Consider the following 25,736-nt stretch of genomic DNA (forward strand, 5'->3'; position numbering starts at 1 on the left):
CGTCTTGCGAGGCACCACTGTAATCCTTTCTATTTCCACCTGTGAAATGCCTGTGGGTAATGCTATCTATTTAGCCACCAGCAATATGGAGGAATGGCAAATGCTTAGAATTTCAAAAGTCACCCTACAATTGTTAAGAGGCAGGTGTGGGTGTTTTCCAGGCCTTGGGAAATAATATTTTGAAGCTAGTTGTATTCTATTTAATCCATTTCAGTATACAAAAGCACAGTGGAAGCAAAATCCCCTAACTTTCCTGAAGCTACAAATCTTTAATTGACGCTAAAATCAATTTCTCAGATGTTGTCGTGGAGCCAGCATTCTCCTCCTGCCCCTGCTCTTGCTCTTGCTTTGCATTTCTCCACCCGTCGGAAAAAGAATTCAGCATCTTGATGACTGTGGCACCGGGCAACATCATTCCAATTAACCATAGTGAAAGTGAGTGTGGTATTTGACAGAAGAATGGCTGCCGTTGCTAAGCAAACACTGTTCAGCTATGCCTGTCAGAGATAAAAGCTGGCTGAGAGGGCTGGGTCCAAAGTTCTCATTAAAAGAGCATTACAGGGTGCTGCTGCGCTGCGCTGAGTGGAGAGGTGCCCACCTCTCTTGGCTTTTGGACAGCTCAGTCGCTTGCTTAATGGCTTGTGATGACCGGTGGCTACTCTGAGCAACTGGTATCTGCAGCTTACACGTCACAGGCAGAGCTAGGACTGGAAATGAGTGTTCTGCTTGTGTGCATTTGTAGCTGGAGACCGGAGAAAGAGTTTGATGCTAGCAGTGAGAAAAGCACTGAATTCCACTATTGGCTGGAAAAAAGCAGTCTCGGTGGAAACTGCAAGAGTGTGTGCTTTCGCAGGGGTCAATGCTGTTTGAAAGGTCAGCATTCCTAATGGATGTGTAAGGTAGTAAAAGCACTCTGGGAAATGATATATAATGAAATGAAAAGAATGTTTTAAATAACCTTTATAAAGAAACCAGAAGTATTTTTTAAAGGAATTGTAGACAAACCTAGACAGCATCTTAAAAAGCAGAGACATAACCTTGCCAACAAAGATCCGTATAGTAAAGGCTATGGTTTTCCCAGTAGTGATGTATGAAAGTGAGAGCTGGACCATAAAGAAGGCTGATCACTGAAGAATTTATGCTTTTGAATTATGGTGCTGGAGGAGACTCTTGAGAGTCCCATGGACTGCAAGAAGATGAAACTTATCCATTCTTAAGGAAATCAGCCCTGAGTGCTCACTGGAAGGACAGATCATGAAGCTGAGGCTCCAATACTTTGGCCACCTCATGAGAAGAGAAGACTCCCTGGGAAAGACCCTGATGTTGGGGAAAGAATGGAGGGCACAAGGAGAAGGGGACGACAGAGGACGAGATGGCTGGATAGTGTTCTCAAAGCTACCAGCATGAGTTTGACCAAAGTGCGGGAGGCAGTGGAAGACAGGAGTGCCTGGCGTGCTCTGGTCCAGGGGGTCACGAAGAGTCGGACACGACTAAATGACTAAACAACAACAACAACAGGTACCAAGATTCCAAAGGCGCAGAAAAGACTTTTCATGTATGCTACGATGGCCGCACGGATGCTACTAGCCCAGAGATGGGAAGAAGACAAAGTCCCTGCCAGAGAAGAATGGCAAATTAAGCTGTTGGACAAAGCTGACCAGAAGGCTCAGGAACCAAGACAAAACTTTCAAGAAAGAATGGGAAAGATTTATAATTTATTTAAGGGACCACTGTAAGCAAATGAAAACAATAGCAGGATTTTAACAACACTAGTAATGTAACAAATACTTTGGATGATATGGATAGGCTTAAAATCTGGATGATGAAATAATATGCAGCTGAAATTGATGACAATAGGACCCATGGAGGGGATGGTGGGAAGTCTTGAGATTCAGAGAAATCTCTAAATCTGAGTGTGTATTTGATATTATTATAATTTTACACTTGTAAAATCAAATAAAAAATATTTACAAAAAAAGGAAGAAAGGTTGGCATTCCTAGGTCTAGTGACTACTTTCTGCGGCTCAGCGTGTCTATTTGCAAATAAGCAGCTTGTACTTTATTAAAGGCTTACAGTGTGTCTTTTTTTACTGACGTGGTTACAAGCCACTCCTGGAACATCCAGTTCTTCATGGAAATGGCAAGCATGACGCAATAAAGAGACCCATGTCCCTAAGAGGTTGATTTGGTTCGCATTTTGATACAAACCTACTTCCAGGGTGGCATAACCTTACATTATGTGCTGTATGCAGTCTCCGTTTTGAATGTGCTTCCTGCAAATGGCAGAAAATCAACAAGACTAAATTGACCCTCACCAAAACCAGACTTGACCTCTATAGTGTATTCAGCACACAAGTTGATGTTTTATTAGGTGTGCTCTTTTAAGTAGGTGAAGAAGAAGAAGAGAAGAGTTTGGATTTGATATCCCACTTTATCACTACCCGAAGGAGTCTCAAAGCGGCTAACATTCTCCTTTCCCTTCCTCCCCCACAACAAACACTCTGTGAGGTGAGTGGGGCTGAGAGACTTCAGAGAAGTGTGACTAGCCCAAGGTCACCCAGCAGCTGCATGTGGAGGAGCGGGGAAGAGAACCCGGTTCACCAGATTACGAGTCCACCACTCCTAACCACTACACCACACTGGCTCACACTGGTATTCCCTTTGCAAGTGGGTGCATTTTTTAAAAAAAGAGTTTGCAATATCCTTTTGCAATAATGCCTTTTGCAATGGGACCATTTCAACACATGGTTCAGCAGGACTGCTGTTAAAGGACAGAAGCGAAGGGGCTCCTCTGTTTGCTAGAGGGTTGTACATATGGTTTTCATGAAAACCCCCAAACCCAGTACAGGTCGATGACTTGTTTGTAAAGGGGTGACTTTTTCCCTTGAGAAATGGTTTAAGCAGAACTGATTGCTGTGCCAATTACATCACAACCACTGGCAGATTTGAACAGGTAAGGTGGGTTATGAGCAGCAATAGAAATTATCAAAACTTTAGCTACAAGGAAGAGTTAAACGATGCCAGGGCAGGTGGAGGCTATTCAGAGAAAGCTGGCTGTTCAGATTCGATCCCCACCCCCACTCTAAAAGGCTGCTCCTAAACTCTGCTAAATTCAGGTTTCAGACTTGTTCCAACTTAAGTGTTTAGGGAAGTTTTTACTGTTTGAAGTTTTATTCTGTTTTTAGTCCTCTATTGGGAGCCGCCCAGAGTGGCTGGGGAAACCCAGCCAGATTGGTGGGGTATAAATAATAAAATTATTATTCTTATAAGTGTTGCGCCTGCAGAGCTATTACTTCAGCCTCCTATCAGAGCAGGAGAGTGAGAGCAAAACAGAGCAAGCAATTGTTGGTGCAGGAGTGAGTTCGAAACCAAAAAGCAGCCTTTCTGGAGCTGCCCAATGGTCACTTACATCCTGTATTTTTTTTTTTAAAAAAATTCATGCTATTAATTTTTTACTAATATTTCTAGACTGCTGTTCCACCAATAAGCCTTCAAAGTAAAAAGGTAAAGGGTCCCCTGACCATTAGGTCCCGTCGCAGACGACTCTGGGGTTGTGGCGCTCATCTCGCTTTATTGGCCAAGGGAGCCGGCGTACAGCTTCTGGGTCATGTGGCCAGCAGGACTAAGCTGCTTCTGGCAAACCAGAGCAGCACACGGAAACACCGTTTACCTTCCCGATTTATCTACTTGCACTTTGACGTGCTTTTGAACTGCTAGGTTGGCAGGAGCAGGGACCGAGCAACGGAAGCTCACCCCATCGCAGGGATTTGAACCACCGACCTTCTGATTGGCAAGTCCTAAGCTCTGTGGTTTAACCCACAGTGCCACCCATGTCCCAAGCCTTCAAAGTAGCTATAAAATAATAATATATTCCTGGTAAAATAATAAAAAAGCACCACTCCATTCTTGCCGTAGGTATATTCACCTGTGTGTAAGCACCCATGTTGCTATAAGGGGAGGCAATGCAAGGAGGGTCATACAGTTGCAATGTTTTTACAAAGGAAACATAGTCTTCAGAAGGGGCTGTTTTGAGAAGTGATGGTGCAGACATGCTTAACCTGACCCCCCCCCACTGCGCTTCCCCCACCATGCTACAAATTGCCACCTCCTCCATCTGTTTCCTCCTCCATCGCCACTGCCCAGTTGGCTCCAGGAGTGGTCTGGGCTCTCAGGCCCAGTGATCCAAAATTTGCTCCCACCATGTTGAAGTTGGCCTCCGTCCACTTGGAGACCAATGAAAACATTACTTTATAAACCTATTGGTTAAACCACCAGAGCTTGCAGCAGCCCTCCTCGCTTTACAATGATCTTACACAAACGGATGTTTTGCCAGGGTCTCTTTGATTCAAAGGAACAGGATGCTGTGCTACTTCAGGCAACTCAGATGAACAAAAGGGAGCTGAGAAGGAGAGCCCAGATGTGGGATTTTCCTTGAGACCACAAATATTACACACACACACACGATTAAACTATTGCAAGCAGATGTGCCTTGCTCGATCCAGCTATGGCTGGCTTTGCTCAGCTACCTTGAGGTCGCCTAGATTTTCACGAGTATTTCAGTCTTAGTAACAGAAGACTGTACTCAGTTTCCCAATGAGCAGATACTTATGGGTGCTAATCTTTCTTCTTTTTCTTTTGCAAAGCCACTTCAGTCCTGTTATAAGAGTTACCAATTTGGGGAGAACGTGAGCCCAATCCTGCCCACTTTGCGCTCGAAGCAGACCCACATTTTTTTGAATTTTCCCATTATCTGTCCTCGTGCAGCATCTACCATTTACTCAGCACGGCCACAGCGCAGTTTCCACAAATGCATGTTAAAAATCTGGAAAGTTGGCAACTCACCTTTCTTCTTCCTGTTCTTTGGAATCTCAGGACTAACAGCAAGGCAGGAAAGGAACAGAAGTGAAAAGATCAGGAAGCTTCTCATCTCTTTGCCTTTTTACACAACAAGAGAGGCTGCTTTCCTGTGTGATGTGGGCACAGGAAGGAAAGGAATAGCCCCCCCTGCTCATCAATACATAGTGAGGATCAGCAGCTCATTAATGATTAACCTTTAAAATGGAGTTCAGTGTCTCCTCCTCTTTGGCCCCAAAGAAACATCACCTTAATCAGAGTTGGTCTTTTCTTTTAGGCCTAACGGCGCAGAACCACCCCTAGCCTAACCCAAGACCATAACGGAACTAACCTTTTATGGTTTTTTTGAACTTTGATCAATTTTGCACAGATCAAAATGTGAGGTTGTGTGTTTTGTTTTATGAAATACTGTGGTAGTTGACTCAGTTTTGGTTGATCTTAGTCCAAACATATTGCAAAATGGGTACAGGAAATGAAGCCTGTCCACCCCCCCTTCTCTGAACTATATTGTGATAATTTCCGCCCTCCCTTCCCCACAGGTGGGCGGTGTTAATTTGTGGGTGAACATATCAGACGACACAGCGATTCTTCAAACAGCTCTTGTTTATTCACAGGCCAGAACAGAACTGAACTGAAGGATTCAGCCAGCCTGCTTATATAGAGCTCCAATACAACGCAACTGTAACCATTTTCTGTAACTATCCAATCACTGAATGTCACTTTCAATCCCTTATTTGCATATGTGGACCCGAGTGAAAAGTATCTACAGCATCCCCCTGCTGGCCCAGGATGAGAACTTCAGTACATAACAGGCGGGGTTTACGGACCAAGCGAGGGCTCACTGGCCAGGTGCCTCCCACCTGCTTGGGCTGGCATTTGGCCCGCCCTCGGTCAGGAAGGACAATGGACAGCTGGCCTGGGGTGGGGCAAAGGCCAAAGAAAAGAGGCTGACCCCTTTTGTCCAAGCCTCTTTTGGTTTTCTTCCTTCCAGAATCAAGTTGGGGTGGATGCATTCATGCTCCCTCCCCATGCGGCGGCTCTTGCAGGGCCCGTTAAAGGGCAAAAAACCCGGAGTCCCTGGCCCTAGAGCGGCGGCATGTAGGTCAAACTCCCGGGACGAGGTCGGTGGAAGGGCATGCTGTGTAAGTTTGTGCTTTACAGTCCCCTCCCACTGGATCTCACCTGCCTGCGTATCCTCAGCCAGATGGGCTGAGAGGGTTACCTGCCAAGGCCTATGCCAAGTTTCCAACTTCTGAAGCTCAATAAAGTTGTGGCTAATTTGAACCCACACTCTGGTCTCTTGTCTCATTCTTTGGGGAAAAGGGGTAGGCATCACAGGAGGGTTTAGCGTGTGTGTCCACAAAGCTAAGCAGAGTGGTGGACACGGGTGTAGCTAAGGGGCGGGGGGCAGCTACCCTCCTAGATCAAGTAAAACAATAGAAACACTTAACTAAGTAACCAATCACATTGGTTCTGCCCTCCCAAAAAAAGTCCTAAAGGTAAAGGTAAAGGGACCCCTGACCATTTGGTCCAATCGTGGCCGACGCTGGGGTTGCGGCGCTCATCTCGCTTTATTGGCCGAGGGAGCCGGCGTACAGCTTCCGGGTCATGTGGCCAGCATGACTAAGCCACTTCTGGCGAACCAGAGCAGCGCACGGAAACACCGCTTACCTTCCCGCCGGAGCGGTACCTATTTATCTACTTGCACTAGTGTGCTTTCGAACTGCTAGGTTGGCAGGAGCAGGGACCGAGCAACGGGCACTCACCCCGTCACGGGGATTCGAACCGCCGACCTTCTGATCGGCAAGTCCTAGGCTCTGTGGTTTAACCCACAGCGCCACCCGCGTCCCACCTAATAAAAGTCCTGCCCCCCCAAATCCTGGCTCGCCCATGGTGATGGAGGTGGTGAATCTAGGAAGAAACAGTGCAGGATGCAATGATCTCTCCATGTTGGTTCTCTCCATTTTTCATTTTTCCAATATTAAAATTCAGTTCATCACATTTCTCCAGCAATTTGCAGATTTAAATCTTCGTGAAAATTCATCATCTTTTTTTGGTATGACTTTCTCCTGATAAACACATTTTTTGTATGCAGTTTTGACTAACGGACACATTTCTGGCAGCATTGTCCCTTGTTATGATGCATCTTTGTAAACATTGTTCAGCTAGAGAAGTAATTTGCAGCAATAAAGCATAATACCATAATAAAAACTTATTTAAAAGTTAAAAACAGGCATCCATTAACCAATGTGGAAGGATGTATTTTTAATTGCATGTGGAATATCAAGGTTTTCAGCAGGCATTAAAAAGTTGTCACAGAAAGCACCAGCTTAATCTCTATTGGTAAAGTATTCCACAGGACTGATGACACTAAAGGTTCAGTTTCTTGATGTTGTCAAATGAGCCTTGCCAACTCGGAGAGCAACCAATGATGTTCCTGCTGACAATCTCAGTTATCGAGCTGGGATGTAATCAGATGATCCCTAAGGCCCCTCTGTGTGTGACACTGATTTTAGTAATTGTCCTTGTGCTTTATGCTTTTTATGAATTACTTGTAAGCAGCTTTGATTTGATTTTATAAAGAAAAGCAGGGTGCACATTTAAAACAATATATAAACTAGGGCTGGGCGATATATATCAATATATTGTCCAAAACTGGTTTCAAGTCAGTATGATATTGGTTTCAATTTCTTTTGACCTGACAATATATTGTGAAACATGGTGTGTGTGTGTGTGCTATGCAAAAATCACAATGTGCAAAAAACCGTGAAGCCAGCCAATGCCTCTTATTTCAGACATTGTGGTATTTCGGTATATAGTGATGGTTAGCTAGTGATATATCACAATGTTGAGAATCAGATATCGCCCTGCCCTAATATAAACATAAAACCAGTTGGCAGTGGAAAAAGCTGCTGAGGGCCTTTTTCAGCAGAGGTTTTGAAACTGAGGCTGGAAAAGGCAGAAGATAAAATATGGTGCTCACACCCTCGGTGTCTGCTTTTGCCAGACTGACCAAAACAGGGATCTGGGTGGGGAAAAGTGGTTTTTCTGAAGATGTAGTGACGTTATGGAGCAGGGAAAAGCTTTAGGCTAGGACAGACACCAAGGACAATTCCAGATAAGATGTTTGCACACCTTAACAACAGGAAAATGTATAACCAGGTCAGAAGGAAACTGTCCTGCACAAGGAGTGAGAGAGGGAATGCCATCAGTAAGGGCCCTGATGGGTCAGGTCCCAGCCTGACACCCATAGAGACCAGCCTGCTGTAGAGAAAGGGGTCGTGCCCTGCTGCCCCTGCTTATCTAGCATTCTCTGCAGCAAAAGCCTAATACTTTCTGGCATAATTCCATGATGCAGCAGAACAGTCACACCCAGGGCTTTGTGCAAAAAGATAAAGTCAAATTTTGCGGCTGTTCTTCAGCCGGTATGAAGATTGATTGATTGATTATTTAATTTCTATACTGCTGAATATATTTAAAATGTCTTTAAGTGGTGTACAAAAAAACTGAAGCAGCAACAGCTAAATTTTAAAAAATTACAAAAACAGTTACAGTGGTACCTCAGGTTACATACGCTTCAGGTTACATATGCTTCAGGTTACAGACTCCGCTAACCCAGAAATAGTGCTTCAGGTTAAGAACTTTGCTTCAGGATAAGAACAGAAATCGTGCTCCGGCGGCGCCATGGCAGCGGGAGGCCCCATTAGCAAAGTGGTGCTTCAGGTTAAGAACAGTTTCAGGTTAAGAACGGACCTCTGGAACGAATTAAGTACCGGTACTTAACCTGAGGTACCACTGTACATATGAAAATGTTACATTAATACAAAGTTACACACACACGCATACTCATTTTCATTCTGACACACCCTCCCTCTCAGTCTCTGGGTTCTCACCGAGGGTCCAAACGAGCTCTCAGCTCACCCACAAAAATCTCACAACAAGAAGAGTTCCTGGAAACAGCAGACATGGCCCTGGTCTCCTGCTCTAAACTTGCTTTTTATGGGCACTCTCCACACCCAGTTCCAGGTGCAGCAGGTTTGCTGAGTTTCCTTGGGGGTCCAAAGGATGGGGAAAGGGCCCTGCTCCACGCACAACTCTTGCTTCACCCTCTGCACTCTCCTCCTCCAGCTGCAAAGTGCAAATTAGCCGAAGGATATCCTGAAAGTAATTTTATTAGTTACAAGAGGGAATGTGGAATCTGCTCCCACAAGAGGTAATAATGTCCATCAATTTGGGTTGCCTTAAAAGAGGATTGGACAAATCCACAGAGGATAACAAGGCCACGCTCTGTCTCCAGTGTTGGAGGCAATGTGTCTCTGAATGTGAGTTGATGGGAATTGCGGGGGTGGGGGTGGGGTGGCGGGGAGTGCTGCTGTTGTGATCAGGTCCTCTTTGGGGCTTCCCATCGAGGCATCTGGTTGGCCAGTGTGAGAACAGGATGTTGTATTCGATGGGCCATTGGCCTGATCCAGCAGAGCTCTTTTTAGGTTCTTATGCAACTTACCTTTCCCAGTCAAAATAAAAAAATTCCTTCCAGTAGCACCTTAAAGACCAACTAAGTTAGTTCTTGGTATGAGCTTTCGTGTGCATGCACACTTCTTCAGATACACTGAAACAGAAGTTGCCAGACCCTTCTATATAGTGAGAAGGTGGGGAGGGGTATTACTCAGAAGGGTGGTGGGAATGGGAGATTGGCAGATAGCTGAGATGAGCCTGTTGACGACTCTTAACGACTGCAATAGGTCTTACAGGAAAAGGCAAGGGGTGAGAAGGTGAAAAATGGCTTAGTCATGTATAATGAGATAAGAATCCAATGTCTTTGTTCAGACCAGGTCTCTCCATGGTTTTGAGTTTGGTAATGAATTTTGAATTTGGTAACATTACCTTTCCCAGGTTACTGGGGGTATTTGCAAGTGTGTGTGTGTGTGTGTGTGTACATCCTGCTATGGGTGTGAGGTGTAACACAATCGCTATGGATGACTGATGAAATTGTGGATTGTTGATGAAGGTTGCAACCAGTGAGGCCCCTGATGCACCTCACAGATGGCACTTTGCCAAGCCCCCCCCAACCTGTAGATGACCCTAATTTTTTGGGCCAACTCTAAGATTCTTTGAGCTCCTTGAGCCATCCCCCTCCTGCTGCCTTGGGATCTGCTCAGCTCCTTCCTCTGCACATGACACCAGCACAAAAACACACACACTTCTATGGATTTCAGCTGGGTTACCATTCTGATGGTGTCCTGGTTCCCATTTTCCCTTCATCCTTGTGGAATTCCATAGCCAAGCACATCACAGGACTGTGGGGATGGCGCTGTTGGGGTCTATGGGCAAACATTCGAATATTTTGTAGTCACTTGTGACGTTTGGAGGCACATCAGCAGGCAGGCTTGCAAGATTCATGACTGTGCTCCAGAGAGAATTTATGTATCTCCACATTGCAAGCCACAAACGCATAAGTCTCCCTCTGTTGTTGCTGCTTTTGACAAGGCTGTGTTCTGCCCCCTCCTGCCTTGGTTGCTGGCTTGTTGCAGCGTGTGTGTTTTCGAGGGTCTGCTTCTTCTTTCCCTTTAAAGTAAAATAAAAAATGACCCTCTTCTCTATTTGATGTACATGAGTAATTCCAATTAATTTTAATGTGCACTCATCAAGTGAAGAATGACCAGCCTGCAGCAAAACACTGTTGCTCAATGGAATTGGGTTTCTGCCCATGTCCTTTGCGTCATGGATCCAAATTGTGATTGAACCAGCAACTCCTGGAACCGGGATTTTGATTCTTGGGTGCGTGGATGTTCATCTTTTAGCTTTGGAATATGGGAAGCAATAATAAAAATGTCATTTCTAGGATTCAGACACTAGGAGAGGATATATTGTTTAGGTATTGTCCTTCCATGCTCATGTTTGTGAGATCAACAGAGCACCATCCTTTGAAGTTTAAACTTGGAAGCTAAGACGAGGTTTATTTAACCTTCTAGACAGACTGGATTTTCCTGGTATTACATCCTTTCTCCCCCTTAAAAAAAAATAATGACACAAACATGGTTACAGTGGTGCCCCGCAAGACGAATGCCTCGCAAGACGAAAAACTCGCTAGACGAAAGGGTTTTGCGGTTTTTGAGCTGCTTCGCAAGACGAATTTCCCTTGGGCTTGCTTTGCAAGATGAAAACGTCTTGCGTTTTTTGCAAGTTTGTTTCCTTTTTCTTAACACCATTAATACAGTTGCGACTTGGCTTCGAGGAGCAACTCATAGAACGCGGTGTGGTAGCCTTTTTTGAGGTTTTTGGTGATTTTTGAAGCTTTTCCAAAACTTTTCCGACACCGTGCTTCGCAAGACGAAAAATTCGCTAGATGAAAAAACTTGCGGAACGAATTAATTTTGTCTTGCGAGGCACCACTGTATATAACAAAATAAATAGTTTTTAAATACATATTGCAGGTCTTGAAGTAGCAGTTTACAGCAGCAAAATGAAGGCAGGTTTAAAACTACTATCTAAGTTACAAAAGTACAAAATGTAAGTTCAAAAATGGTGTCCGAGCTGCAGAGCTCAGACATGCACACGTGGTCAGCTTGCCAACATTATGAAGAAAGATGCAATCAGGATGTCTGTAGTGCTACAGCTTCCTGCCAAGGCAGACAAAGGAAATTATCTCACAGAGTTCTCGCTAGCAAATTTTACAAGAAAGCTCTATGAATCTCAGTCTTTTCATGTGCCCATCTGCCAAAGCAGGAATTGTTGGTTTGACCGCACAAATGCCCTTCAACTAGCCCCTCCCATAAAGCCCCCACCAGAGCAAGCAGGGTGTCCTTTCTAACTAGTAGCCACCAGTCATCAAAAGCCATTGAAAAAGTGTATACAGTGGTACCTTGGGTTAAGTACTTAATTTGTTCTGGAGGTCCGTTCTTAACCTGAAACTGTTCTTAGCCTGAAGCACCACTTTAGCTAATGGGGCCTCCTGCTGCCGCTGCGCCGCACAATTTCTGTTCTCATCCTGAAGCAAAGATCTTAACCCGAGGTAATATTTCTGGGTTAGCGGAGTCTGTAACCTGAAGCGTATGTAACCTGAAGCGTTTGTAACCCGAGGCACCACTGTAGCTACAGAGCTTGGGGTGGTTTAGGCATTCACTTGATGCCACCAAAACATCTTTCTTGCCTGCCCAAACAATGGACCTTTTTCTAACATACCTCTTGAAAAGAGCAAGTGTTTTTTAAGTCCTTACTTAGAGGCATATGAAAGAATGCAAAATGTATTTTATTCAGCACCAGGTGGGGACCAATTAGAAGAGTTCCTCTTCTTCACACACCAAAGTCAAGTTTTAAAGGTGACAAATTTGGTTTCATTTAAAGCCTAAGCTTGCAAATTTGAGTCCCTGGATCACTCTCCCCAGAGATGGAGGACTGCATACATTTCAAGCTCTCTTCCTCTCCTGGCCTTTCCCCAGTGGCACCCCCCTTCGCCCACTGACGCCACTGTCTGAGTTGTGAGAATCTGTGATTGCCAGAAGAGCTGCTCTTAATCAGGCCCTCCATCTGCTCCCAGGCTAGTGTGCCAATTAGAGGCGGACCTGCACGTCCAAAATGAAAGGTGCACTTTCGTGATTAGCGGAAAGAGCATGGCTGGAAGGTGGATTCTATCCTGCCCAAAGCACCACTTAAAATATATTGAAGTTGGGTGAAAATACCAAAGAACTAGCTGGGGAAGCCCAGCGCTCCCCTCTTCACCTCTCAGATGGCAACAGATGGTGCCCTAAGGGAGAGCAGTACTCTCAGTTTTGCACCACGAACGTTAACGTTTGCTAAAGGAGAACTAAAAAGGGAGGGAGAAAATTGGCTGGTTACCTCTAAACTCTGTTCTGAAGTAATCTGAGAGCTTGGGGAAAGCGTGGTTGTTGTGCCTTTTTGCAGGGGGGGCACTGAATATGCCCTGGGGAAATTGCCTCTTCAATAAGTGGAATTTGGGGGTAATTAAATGCCCCCCCTCAGCCACCCAGCACTGTCCAGGTTACAGCTGCTGCCCATCCGCAGGGCCCACCTGGAGGCATTCTGTCCAGGACCCCCTCAAATCTGGGGCTGGCTGTGGGTGGAGAAAGTTCTCTTGCACCATCACCTGGTTGACAACAAGTGACGCCATTGTTAAAGCATCTGCACTGGCTGCCTATCTACTACTGAGCTAGGTTCAAGGTCAGGGTTGGCCCATCCCATTTCACCACCTGAGGCAAAATGGAGATGTGCTGCCTTCTGCCCCCCGCTTGCCCCACCACTTCTGCCGCTGGCTGAATGCCCCTCGCTCTTGCTGAGCTTGGCAGGAAGGGCAAGGCAACACCTCTTGCGTTTCCACTGCTGGAGCCGGCTGCTTTGCATTTATTTACAAAGCCCAGAACAACTTAGGTCCAGGGTGCCTCAGGAACCACCCAAACCCTTATATCCCAGCTCAGTTTCCAATATCATCTGCAGGAGCATCATTGGCTGTTGTCCGTGGTAGCAAGGCTCATTTGACAACAACAGGGAGCCAAGCCTTTAGTGTCCTTGGGCAAGTCCTGGGGAACTCTGCCAACAGAGGTGCAGCAGGCGCCTTCTGTGGCAACTTTTAAACACCTGCTGAAGTAGGGTCACCATATATCAAAAAGTGAAAATCAAGACACAAAAATTGCCATACATCCGCATTTTCCCAGATATTTAAGCAATTTCCACCTGGACACTGTTTCCAATGACCTTATCTTGGCTATGTCTGGGAAATTCCGGACGTATCGCAACCCTGTGCTGAAAACATTTCTGTTCCATCAGGCTTATACACACAATTCAGAATTACTGTGGTACCTCGGGTTAAGAACTTAATTCATTCTGTAGGTCTGTTCTTAACCTGAAACTGTTCTTAACCTGAGGTACCACTTTAGCTAATGGGGCCTCCCGCTGCCGCCGCCGCACGATTTATGTTCTCACCCTGAAGCAAAGTTCTTAACCCGAGGTACTATTTCTGGGTTAGCGGAGTCTGTAACCTGAAGCATCTGTAACCTGCAGGTACCACTGTACATCTTACAATATTAGCTTATTTCCTATTTTAACTTTTTAATATAGTTTTTATTGTATGGTTTTATGTGCAATTGTTGTAAACTGTTGTTTTTTTTCCAATGAATGGGGTATATACTGTAGATATTTTTATAAGTAAAATGTGAAAAAGGAACTGCTCAGGCTGTCTGCCCTGCTGAGCCCCAACTTGTCAGATCTGGGATTCTTCAGGTTTGTGTTTTTTTTCTTCTCTGTTCCAGGAAGAGGACTGAAGTGAAACCTGCAACGTCAGGGACCGTTTTCTTTTGAAGCTGCCTTGCTTGTTCACCTCTCTTTCTTCAAACAGGAAAAGATCTGAGAGGCCTACGAGAGACAAGGGCCCTTGCTCCACTCGCTCCAGGTGGAAAGGCAGGGCTCCCTTTTTTCTGATAACAGGGGTTCTGTTTCAGGAAGAGATTAATAACAGTTTGTACAGCAAGTACAAGCCAGGCAGGGCTGGCTGCAACAGTGACGTCTTTGCAGATGAGGTGTTTGAAAGTGGCTTTCAAAGAAGATAAATAAAGAGGCAGGAAAGAGCTTGAAAAGCGATCCGTGTTTGAGGGCTGTTTTGATGGTGCCACTTCAGAGGCAAAACATTTAGGAGAGCAAACCCCAAATCTCAGCCCAGAGAGGAGGAAGGACAAAGGCATGTGAGGACAAAGCCCTGAAACAAAGCCCAAGTCTGAAAAGCAAATTTGAAATGAAGTTGGAATTTGTAAAATGTGCAAAGCAGCTGGAGAATTTGGAGCCAAGCAATGAAAAGGGGTTTCTACAAAAATCCAGGAGGGAGCACATCATGTCTGGTTGGGTTTTATGGTTCAAGGCATCAGTGAATGCTTAGATGCGGGGGCAGGGGGGACATAGCTTGCTTCAGCATACATAATTTGTGACAAAAAAGCACTGCGCACAGACAGCAAATATTCTGTGACAGAAAAAATGGACCCATCCGCACTACACATTTAAAGCAGCATCACAACACTTCAAAAACTTCATGGCTTTTCCTCACAGAATGTTTGGAACTGTAGTTTGTTAAGGGTTAGGGTTGTGGCAGAATTATAGTTCTGCAAAGTCTCCAGAGAACTCTCAGCACTCTTACCAAATTACACCTCCCAGGATTCTTTGGGGGGTGCCAACCCTTATGTCAAATTTAAACATTGCCACAGCAATTAATTGACAAAGTCTAAAATACTTCCCCCTCACCCCAGATTCTCAGGACTGCCAAGCCAAAAAGAAAAACCCTGTGTGTCACAAAACTGTACAGGCAACACCCAATTTACATGGGGTTTATGTTCGAAGGCACCACACATTAAAATTGTGTATATTTTAAAAACCATTGAAAAAGCCAGCAAACACTATGTTCTGCCCCCACCCTGCCCCTTTTTGGGGGTTTCTTGTAATAACATTTTATTTTTTTTATATAGAAAGTTATATTTGTTACAATTATATTCTGGTTCAACAAAACTACTGATTTCCTGCTCACCCACCATCCATGTTTATAACTCAAATTACATACAATTGCATTTTAAGGTTTTGTCTTATCTAATTTCATCCTTTCTAACATCTTTCTTAATATACCCTGCTGCTTTGTTACACTTCAAACCATGCTGTGGCCCCTGCACGTGGAATCAACTTTTTGGGTCACTTCTGGTTCAGCACAGTCACTTCCGGTTCACACATGCGCAGTTGCACACATATCAGATGCCCCTAAAATAATTGCTGTCTCTATCAGCTTCACCATACCTCACAACTGCCCCATTTTGACTGGAACATTCCAAATTGACAGAAGCCATTCCTGGCTTCTAATTGCATCCTGGAATGTCCTGGACATTTGTGCTGGGCCCGGGGGTAACCTGGGAAACGCGGTCCAGGACTGGACCAGAATCCAGAGGTTCTGCTAAGAGTCAGTCTGACAGGGCCAAGGCAGGACACGAGGCAGGAAATCAGGCAAGGACAGGCACAGGATCTAGCCTATAGCAATGTTGCTCCCGCAGCCTGGGGCGGGGTCCGACAGCCTTTTATCTTTGCCAGGGTAGCGGCTGGTCCTGATCCCCCGGCGACTCACCTCCCTGTCTCGCCCTAAGGCGAACACTCCTCCTGCGAGTACTCAGGTCTCTCCTTCTCTCAGACCTCAGTCTCTGCAGCTCAGGAGACGTCGGTGGGTTACTAGACCACCGGTAGTGGAGCAGCTGTAAGTGATGGCCCAGCTGGAGGCAACGAGGTACCGTAATCCCCGCATCTGGAGCCAGGGCAGGCTCAGGCCCCTGACTCGGCCCAGCTGGTGCTTGTTGCAGGGAAACCTGTGCAGACTGGAACTCTTCAGGATCAGGCCCCAGACTTGGTTCAGATGATGCCTGAGGCAAAGGATCCAGTGCAGACTGAGACTCCTCTTGTTCCAAGTCCGAGCCCCAGTCCCAGGCCATCACAACATTGCCAATAGGAACAAAGATTTTCTTCTCCTCACTGCTGGTGAACATGGTGGCGCCTGAAGCTGGCATGCTGTTCCCCCTTCCACTTTCCCTCTCTATGGCTGCTAGGGAGGTCTGTGGGCGGGGAGCCGAGTCGCAGTGACGGCAGCAGGTATGTGGTTGAGGTGGGCAGTGATAGCGGCTGTGAGGGGGATGGCGGAGGAGCCTTTACACTCAGGAAGGCTTGGGAAGAATCCTGAGAATGTAGGAGGGCAGCAGGCAGATGTTGGAGCCAGAACGTGGAGCGAGGAAAGTGGGAAGGGCAACCATCTTCCAGGGGCAAGGGCTGCTGGGAGAGAGGTGGGCAGCTCAAGTGGGGCATTGGGAATATTGTGTGGGTGACTGGAGCATTCACGAGAGAGGGGAGTAGAGCTGGGTATGTTTAGCCTGGAAAAGAGGAGACTGAGAGGGAGATATGAGAGCCATCTTCAAATATCTCAAGGGCTGTCACGTGGAAGAGGGAGCATGCTTGTTTTCTCCTGCTCTAGAGGGTAGGACTCAAACCAAAGGCTTTAAGTTACAAGAAAGGAGATTCCGACCAAACATACGGAAAAACTTTCTGACAGTAAGAGCTGTTTGACAGTGGAACAGACTCCCACAAGAGGTTGTGGACTCTCCTTTGTAAGCAGAGGCTGGATGGCCATCTGTCATGGATGCTTTAGCTGAGATTCCCACATTGCAGGGGGTCCCTTCCAACTATAAGATTCTATGATTCTATATGAAGATAATTTTGCATGGCAAAATATCCCAGGCTTCATAGTTTAATATTTTCAAGCTTCTGCCTCCTTTTCCTCCCGTAACTCTCTCCCTCCCTCTCTCTCTGTGTGTCTCTGTGTGTTTCTGTGCAAGCTCTATTACAAGTTTATTATGGTGGCTACTATTTAGATAAAAGGTTCTATACACTTGAGACTTGGGGAATGTGAAGTTCCTCTCCACATGCTGAATGCAGATTTAGTGTCAGCTCTTCCCTTGCAAGTTTTCCTGATTTGGGGAAGAAACAGGCAGAAATTTCATAGCACATTTGCCTTTGACATGAGGCCTGTTTTAGGCCTAATGAGATCTTAAGGGCTTCTTGAATTATTTTGTCACTTGAAAATTCGGTGTGTGGCTCTGGCGAAACAATCTTTCTTGGATATAGTGCCAGATTTAGGGTGCTATGGACGGTTCCCTTGCACAGGGCACCAAGCGAAAGGGGTGAAAAATTGTGAAGATTCATAATTGAGAAGATCCATTTGGGGGCGCTGAATTTTGGTCTGACATGGGGTGCCATGTTACGAAAGATTATCAAAGTCCGCCCCTGGTGGGATATTGTTGTTATATAAATGGGCCAAATGTGGACATTTCTGGCACTGAGGCAAATAACTAAATCAGGTGAGCAACTTGTGGCCCTTCTGATGTTGTTGGACTACATCTCCCATCAGCCTCAGCATACTGATGACACTTCACTCCAATCCCCGCACGGGGATTCCTGGGTTCTCTATCTCCCAAAGCGTCTCTCTCCTGGGTCCTCTTCCCATGTCTCAGCCTGCCATACAAAGCTATTCCTGTTTTTAGGACCTCTTTAATCTCATCCAAACAGACGGCTCCTCTTCTCTCACAGGAAAAGAACAGCAAACACCGTTGGTGTTTAATTGCCTGAACAGGTGGAATGTTGATGCACATTCTTTGCCATTGCACTAGCTCAGCTGCTCCACATCAGTAGGTTCATTGCCACCAGCACCATACAATATAGATAAGCTGGCATAAAGTAAAAAGTTATTGCCTTGGCTGTTCTTGCAGATCAAAGGTATGCAAATGTGGTCTAAGGTGCCTTTAATGTTTTTGGCATGCACATCAGTCACTCATCTGTATGGCGAGCTCACTTGAAAAAAAGCTCCCTGCTTCAGGCTGGCCTCCCAGGGTGGCAAGTCATAGCCGTCTGAAGCCTTCACGTGGCTTTTTGCTACAGCTTCACTATGTCTGACGAAAGAAATAGCCATGCTGTATCTCTGAGCGTGTGTTGCGCCTTCAGTGAGAAAGGACTTTTTTGCCTGGGCCCAGGTGTTCCTGCAACCTGCTCTGTAGGGCGCATGAACTTTTTCAGAGTACATATATCATCAGTGCAGTGGAGGAACCCTGGGGTGGGAATTTACCTTTGGGGGTGAAGTCCAGCAGTCAGGTCTGGGGAAAGAATGTATTTTAGTCATGTTGAATTCATCCTGTGATGGTGAACCAATTCTCTGCTTAATTATAGTCCCAGCTGTAAATACTAAAGGATCAGGCCTGCTTCGTTTCACAAAAGTATACTATTTTGGATGGTAAGTTACAGAAATAGCATGCCTGCCTATTTGAAAAACTAAAAAGCAGCAGATTTTGGCACATGGCTTTTGGCTGTCTCCAGTGCAGCCTCTTCCCAATGCCTTGACTCAGAAGTGCTGTCTCTCTTCCCATCTTCACTAGACTGGAGGTCTTCCTGATCAGTTCCCTCGCGCACCCTGCTTTCCTTTAGAAGGCAGCTTTCAAACAACTTGGGGCCCCAACACAACCACATTAAAAACATTGCATGTGATCTGGCGGCACACAGGGATGTTGGGGTATATTTTCAGAGATGCTTCAAACACAGAAGTTCTCCATCAGTGGGACTTTTTTTTTTTAAAGCATTCCTCATGAAAACTCATCAGCATTTCAACTAGCAGAGATGATTGTATGAAATTTAACCTAACATGCACAGTTTTGCAAAGCAATTTTTCCTATTGTAATGCAGTTTTCGATGTCATGATCGCTAATATGCACATTTATACACAACTTGCCCCTGGGTTTGCATTTATGTACACATTACTTGGCTGGAGAACTGCATTGCTAAATTCAGGGAAGTGCAAATTTAATATTGTTTCAGGAAGTGCAAACCAGGTAGATTTGTGTTAAAATGCAGAAGAGCATTTTCTTAGAAGAGCATTTTCATGCCTTGCAGTCTGACGCAGGTGGCACTGTGGGTTAAACCACAGAGCTTAGGGCTTGCCGATCAGAAGGTCGGTGGTTCAAATCCCAGTGATGGGGTGAGCTCCCGTTGCTTGGTCTCTGCTCCTGCCAACCTAGCAGTTCAAAAGCACGAAGTGCAAGTAGATAAATAGGTACCACTCCAGCGGGAAGGTAAACGGCATTTCTGTGCGCTGCTCTGGTTCACCAGAAGTGGCTTAGTCATGCTGGCCACGTGACCTGGAAGCTGTTCCCTTGGCCAGTAAAGTGAGATGAGCGCCACAACCCCAGAGTCATCCACGACTGGACCTAATGATCAGGGGTCCCTTTACCTTTACCTTTACTCTGATGCCGGAGTCTACCCAGGCAGCTGGAGAGAAGCAACACAACTGCTCAAGTGTGGCTTATGTGATTCAATTCTGAAAATGTTGCAGAACTCGTGGCTAGTTAGGGTGGGATTCTGGCCTCCCCAGAAAAAAATAGGAAAAACGGTTTTCCGTAGGAAAGTAAAGAATGAAGTTATCACTGAAGAAGTTGCCTATGTTTGCAACAAAGCACCATAGAAGTTGTGGGACATGAAATATCTACTGATAGGCTGTGTTATATCTTCTGGAGAGTTTAACATGGAGTTTAAATCTTCAGGTGAGCACCGTCTCTTTGCCCCATCAACATCAATGGCCCAGTTGGTGGTGGCACAGGAGAGAGAGAGCATTTTCTGTGGGGCTGCTCCCAGGTTGTGGAATCCTCCCCCCCCCCAAGGTTAGACTGGCTTCCTCTTTGTTATTCTTCTGCTGGCAGACAAGCCTTTGAAAAATACAGCCAATGCTGGGCACTGTGCTATAATGCATGGGTAGCCAACCTAAGGCCCGGGGGCTGGATCCGGCCCAATCGCCTTCTATATCCGGCCCATGGACGGTCTGGGAATCAGCATGATTTTACATGAATAGAATGTGTTCTTTTATTAAAAATGCATCTCTGGGTTATTTGTGGGGCCTCCTGGTGTTTTTACATGAGTAGAATGTGTGCTTTTATTTAAAATGCATCTTTCGATTATTTGTGGGGCGTAGGAATTTGTTCATTATTCCCCCCCCCCCAATATAGTCCAGCCCCCCACAAGGTATGAGGGACAGTGGACCGGCCCCCTGCTGAAAAAGTTTGCTGACCCCTGCTATAATGCAATGCTGATTTTAAATGTGTTTCAATATATATTAAATATTGTTTTTAAGAACAGTTAAGAAATGCTGTATTACTGTGTATTTAAAAATATGTTTTCATATGCCGTAAGCCGCACTGAACCCAGTCTGGAATACTGAATATAAATACATTTTTAAATAAAAAAAAACCAGTAATTTTTTTTATTACCGCTGATTTATTTTTATAGCATTATTTTATGCATCCAGTGCAACAGCTGGAATAATATGTCAGCTCCAGGAGAAAAGACTGCTTTGCAGGGGGTTGGATTAGATGACCCTCAGGGTCCCTTTCAACTCTACAATTCCTGTCCGGTGCTCTGAGAAATTCCCAATACCGAAATCCTGCTGAGGCAACTGAGAGCAGAGAGCTATATTCCTCCCAGTCTCCACTGTGGCTTTGCAAGTGGGATTCCCAGGTCTTGGCTCACATCAAAGGCGCTTGGGAAGGGAAAAGGAAGCTCCGGCCTGCCCTAGCCACAGTTGTAGCGCTTTCTCATTAGCCACCTAAGCTGCTTTCTCTAGTATGTGGTACAACCTTTTCAAGTGGGGAGGAAGGGCAGACAATGGTGTGTGCATAAAATGAAATGCAATGATGAAAGAGAGAGGGAGAGAGGGAGAAAGAGAGACGAGAGACTGTATGACAGTAAGATGCAAATATAAGCAGTACTTTATTCTTAATATCATCCTTTCCACACACCTCAACAATTAAAAGAAATGCCTCTTGGTTCAGAGCAGATCACCGTAGCTTATAATTATATTTAATTCTTTGCTCCTCCAGCCCCAAAGAAAAGGAATCACATGAAGGGTGTACTGCAAGAGTGTACTGCTCATTTGTGTGCAATATTTTGGTGAGTCTCTACCAGAGTAAGAATAGCGTCAGACTGGTTATCTAACCGGACTTCAACATTGTACATTAGCAGAGGGTTGGGAAGTTCAGACCACAGACTCAAGATTAGAACTGAACCAAATCAATCCATTTAAAGATGCACAATGCTTCATTCAAGGCATATGATTATCTTCATATGGAAGATAATGACATTCTGTACTTGGAAGGCAAACGTAGCAAGAAAAAGAAATGTAAGATAGCAATATATTACGAAGATTAAGAATGGAATAAGAACAGCATTGTAATTACATCAACAGAGCAATCAATTCAAGTAATTTGAATGAGAATCTTGGGCTTGTAGCTTCCTGCTCTAACTTTGGCCTCCTGCCTTTTTGGTTATTATATTTGTTTCTTACCAGGGGCAGTTGCCCCTGCTTGCTGCACTCAAGAACTACTTGCTAAGATAATCTTGGATAATGTCGGCCTTGAGAAAAAACTGGAGATGTTCTCAGGCGTAAAATGCAAGGGAAGGCAGATGTTGAGAAGTGGGAGGTGGCCGATCTCTCAGAAAAGCCCAGTGCTCACGGTCCTGGGAGACATCTGCTGTGACAAAAGGGCTGCTGCCCCAGGCAGAGAGATTTAGTCAGGACTCTGGGAGGAGCAGAGCGTCTCTTTTGGGGAGAAAAAAACTAGGGGAGGGAGGTGGTTAATCTTCTGTATGGCTGGGGCCAATAAGCTCTTCAAGAAATTTCTGTGGTTTGCACTCCGTAGTTCTACATGCTGGAATAAACAGTAACAGATATCTCAGAAAGCAGACTTGGATGTTACCTGGCAGCTTGGGAGAAAGGAATGAGGAAGAGGTACAAGCTGCTTTGTACAGGGACATCCAATGTTGTTGGTTTCCTTCCCCCACTCAGCCTTGGAAACAGCTTTAGGTACCAGGTGAACCTGCCGATGATGTGGGCCTAGCCAGGATTTTTGTTAGGGGGGGCAGAACCTCAGATATGTGTTGATTTGTATTGATGTAGGGACACGGGTGGCGCTGTGGGTTAAACCACAGAGCCCAGGACTTGCCAATCAGAAGGTCGGCGGTTCGAATCCCCGTGATGGGATGAGCTCCTGTTGCTTGGTCCCTGCCAACCTAGCAGTTCGAAAGCACGTCCAAGTGCAAGTAGATAAATAGGTACCGCTCCGGCGGGAAGGTAAACGGCGTTTCCGTGCACTGCTCTGGTTAACCAGAAGTGGCTTAGTCATGCTGGCCACATGACCCGGAAGCTGTACGCCAGCTCCCTCGGCCAATAAAGCGAGATGAGCGCCGCAATCCCAGAGTCGGCCACAACTGGACCTAATGGTCAGGAGTCCCTTTACCTTTAGATTGATTTAGGGGGAGAAGTTGCCCCACCCCGGCTATGCCCGTGGCCCATGAGACTTGGCGAAGCAATTGCCTCAGGGCAGCAAGATCAGGAAAGCTGGGAAGGGCAGCAGACCTGGGCCCATGAGGTATGTGCCACTCACCCCCCCCTTCCCCCCTTCCTTTACCTCCCATTTTTCTTGGTGTTGTCATAGGCAACAGGGGTGGAGTCACTGGCAGAGATTGCATTTTCTATTTTACCTCAAGCAAACGACAGCATGGGCTGGCCCTGTTGGATACTATGCACAGGTCATACAATACATCCATTTCTCTGCTTATGTCGAAGATTTATACCCAGGGCTGAGTTCTGGCACCCTTTAGGCACGTTATGGCACCTCTGTAGCATTGCCTATTTTTAAAAAAGCTCACCAAATTGAGTTGGTTGCTCCCCCCCAAAAAAAGCACTGTACAGTGGTGCCTCGCAAGACGAAATTAATTCGTTCCGCAAGTTTTGCCGTCTAGCGAATTTTTCGTCTTGCGAAGCACGGTTTTAACGGTTTAACAAAGTCGCAAGACGTTTTCGTCTTGCGAAGCAAGCCCATAGGGAAATTCGTCTTGCGAAGCAAATTGCAAACGGAAAAACCTTTCGTCTAGCGAGTTTTTTGTCTTGCGAGGCATTCGTCTTGCGAGGTACCACTGTATTTTTCGCTCTATAAGACGCACCTAGTTTAAGAGGAAGAGAACAAGAAAAAAAATATTCTCTCCCTCTCTGCGCAGCGCCTCTCCAGCAAAGCGGGAGGAGAAATGGAAGGGGCTCCGTTTCTCCTGCCACTTTGCTGAAGGGGCGCTGTGCAACTCTTCCTCTCTGCGCAGTGCCTCTTCAGCAAAGTGAAGTCAGAACAGCAAGAGGGATTGCTGCTTTCGCTGCGCAGTGATCCCTCTGGCTGTTCTGGCTTCTGGGATAGCTGCGCAGCCTGCACTCGCTCTATAAGACACACACACATTTCCCCTTACTTTTTAGGAGGGAAAAAGTGTGTCTTATAGAGCGAAAAATACGGTAAGTTCCAGTACAGTGGTACCTCGGGTTAAGAACTTAATTCGTTCAGGAGGTCCATTCTTAACCTGAAGCACCACTTTAGCTAATGGGGCCTCCTGCCACTGCCGTACGATTTCTGTTCTCATCCTGAAGCAAAGTTCTTAACCTGAGGTACTATTTCTGGGTTAGTGGAGTCTGTAACCTGAAGTGTATGTAACCTGAAGCGTATGTAACCCGAGGTACCACTGTATCTCCTTTTTTATAGAAAAAAAGCCCTGATTATACCTCACCTTTCGATCAGCACAATCAATTTAAAATCAAATACAAATTGTAATGAAATTGTTTTTACAAAGAAAGCTGCTCTCTCTCTCTCTTCTCCTCGGTCAGCAGCCCTTAATTCTCTGACAGGCAAATGGTGGCAGCTCTGGCTTCCCTTTGGTTCTGCAACCCAGATCACAAAGGAGAGGCTTCTGATTTGTAGGGCTATTGTCCTAAGCTTGGTTCCTGGTTGCAGTTCCTCCAGGAAGCAAGAAACAGTTGCCCTGTTGCATCTTGATCCTTGGATTATCACGTGTCTACCCCACGCTGCTTTCTCCAGAAGCTTAAAACTTACTTGATTAATCAACTTAATTTGTTTAATTGGGTGACAATCCTGCCCCACAAAAGAATAAAAGAAAATATTTTAAAAACCAGTTATAGACAGTGCCTCAGATTCTATCAGAACTGTCTCTGGGTAAATATTTTCAGGACGTGGGGTTTGCGGCACACTAAAGATCAGGTGGGTCAGTGGGGCATCCGGGGAACAACTGAGCTAACAATCTGCACCAGCCCCGGACAATGAGGCCTTTGAAATGGACCGGTTTTCTTCTGGATGTGTGCCTAGAAAAGGCATCCATTCTCTTTCTGCAGCCCTCGTTATATTGCAGCAACAGCTAAAAAGTGTTGACGGAAAGCTTCAAAGCTGCGCTCTGTGACATTGTTAGCAGAGTGTGGGAAACGACCGACCCCTTTAAGCTACGAGTTGCGAGTTGCGATTTCTCCCTGTGAAAACCCTGCACAGCAGCAGCAGAAGTCAGCACAGCAGAAGACTCTGCTTAAGCAGAGAGTATATGTTGAACAGGAGTAAAAAAAGGGCATTACTACTCTTTGTGGAAATGCTGATAAGGACGGTTGTGTGGAAGGAAGAGAGGAAGTGGTTAGGCAAGTTTGCATTTTTATTTTTCTAAGGAAGGAACAAAAGGATCTCTGTGTTGCAGAATTAAGCTCTTTTCCTGGCAATTTAGACATTCTGCAAAGAGAAGGCTACTCCTGTGTAATGTTCATGAAAACTACTGCAACGTCTGCCATGGCTGTCTTGAGCCTTCCTCTGGATTGGGACCCCAGAGTGTAAACCTATTGGATCCCCCACACTTTCCCTTTCCCTGGTGCTATGGTATGCGGCAGGCTGAATCCCAGGAGAGCCACTGCCAGTCAGTGTTGACACTATTAAGCTAGACCCAGTCTAAGGAAGCTTCCTGGGTTCCCAGCTTCTTTAAGGGAGAAGGCTGTAGCTCACTGGATGTATGGGATATTGGAAAACGCCAATGAAAACAGAAACAGGAGCAGAAACGGCCGACACTCACTTATTCTGTAACAGAAAATGATCCAGTGAATACAATCGGTATTTGGTGTTCTGCTTTCAACCTGCAAACAAAACAGTAACTGAGTACATCCTCCCTCCCCCATTCGCATTAGGTTTCCTTTGCAATGAAATAAATAGGGTGGAATAATGTAATGAAAATATAACATGTAATTAATTATCTAGATTACGTAAGCTAGGTAGTTTTGCCCCAGTGGGCAGCAGAATAAACAACATGGTTTTTGGCAGAAAGTGAACTGCAGTGGAACAGAAGCAGTGTTGTATGCGATGAGCATAGGGGCTAATGGAAGATGGTGCCTTCTTCCATCTCTGGTGGAAGAGCAACTGTTTTGCATGCAGAAGGCCCCGGGTTCAATCCTCAGCATCTCCAGGTAT

At 45.7% G+C, this 25,736-nt stretch overlaps 1 protein-coding gene across 1 annotated transcript in view; it reads right to left on the reverse strand.

Annotated features, from left to right (window-relative positions):
• LIPC (lipase C, hepatic type) overlaps positions 1–4,999 on the reverse strand; it is a 47,619-nt gene extending 42,620 nt beyond the window's left edge. The window contains exon 1 of the mRNA XM_081170645.1: positions 4,843–4,999. Within this exon, the coding sequence (XP_081026771.1) occupies positions 4,843–4,927 (85 nt within the window). The 5' untranslated portion in view covers positions 4,928–4,999. The remainder of the gene's footprint in view (positions 1–4,842) is intronic.
• Positions 5,000–25,736: the final 20,737 nt, after the last annotated feature.

Source organism: Podarcis bocagei (assembly GCF_964188305.1).
Source record: "Podarcis bocagei genome assembly, chromosome: 14".
Lineage (NCBI taxonomy): Eukaryota > Metazoa > Chordata > Lepidosauria > Squamata > Lacertidae > Podarcis > Podarcis bocagei.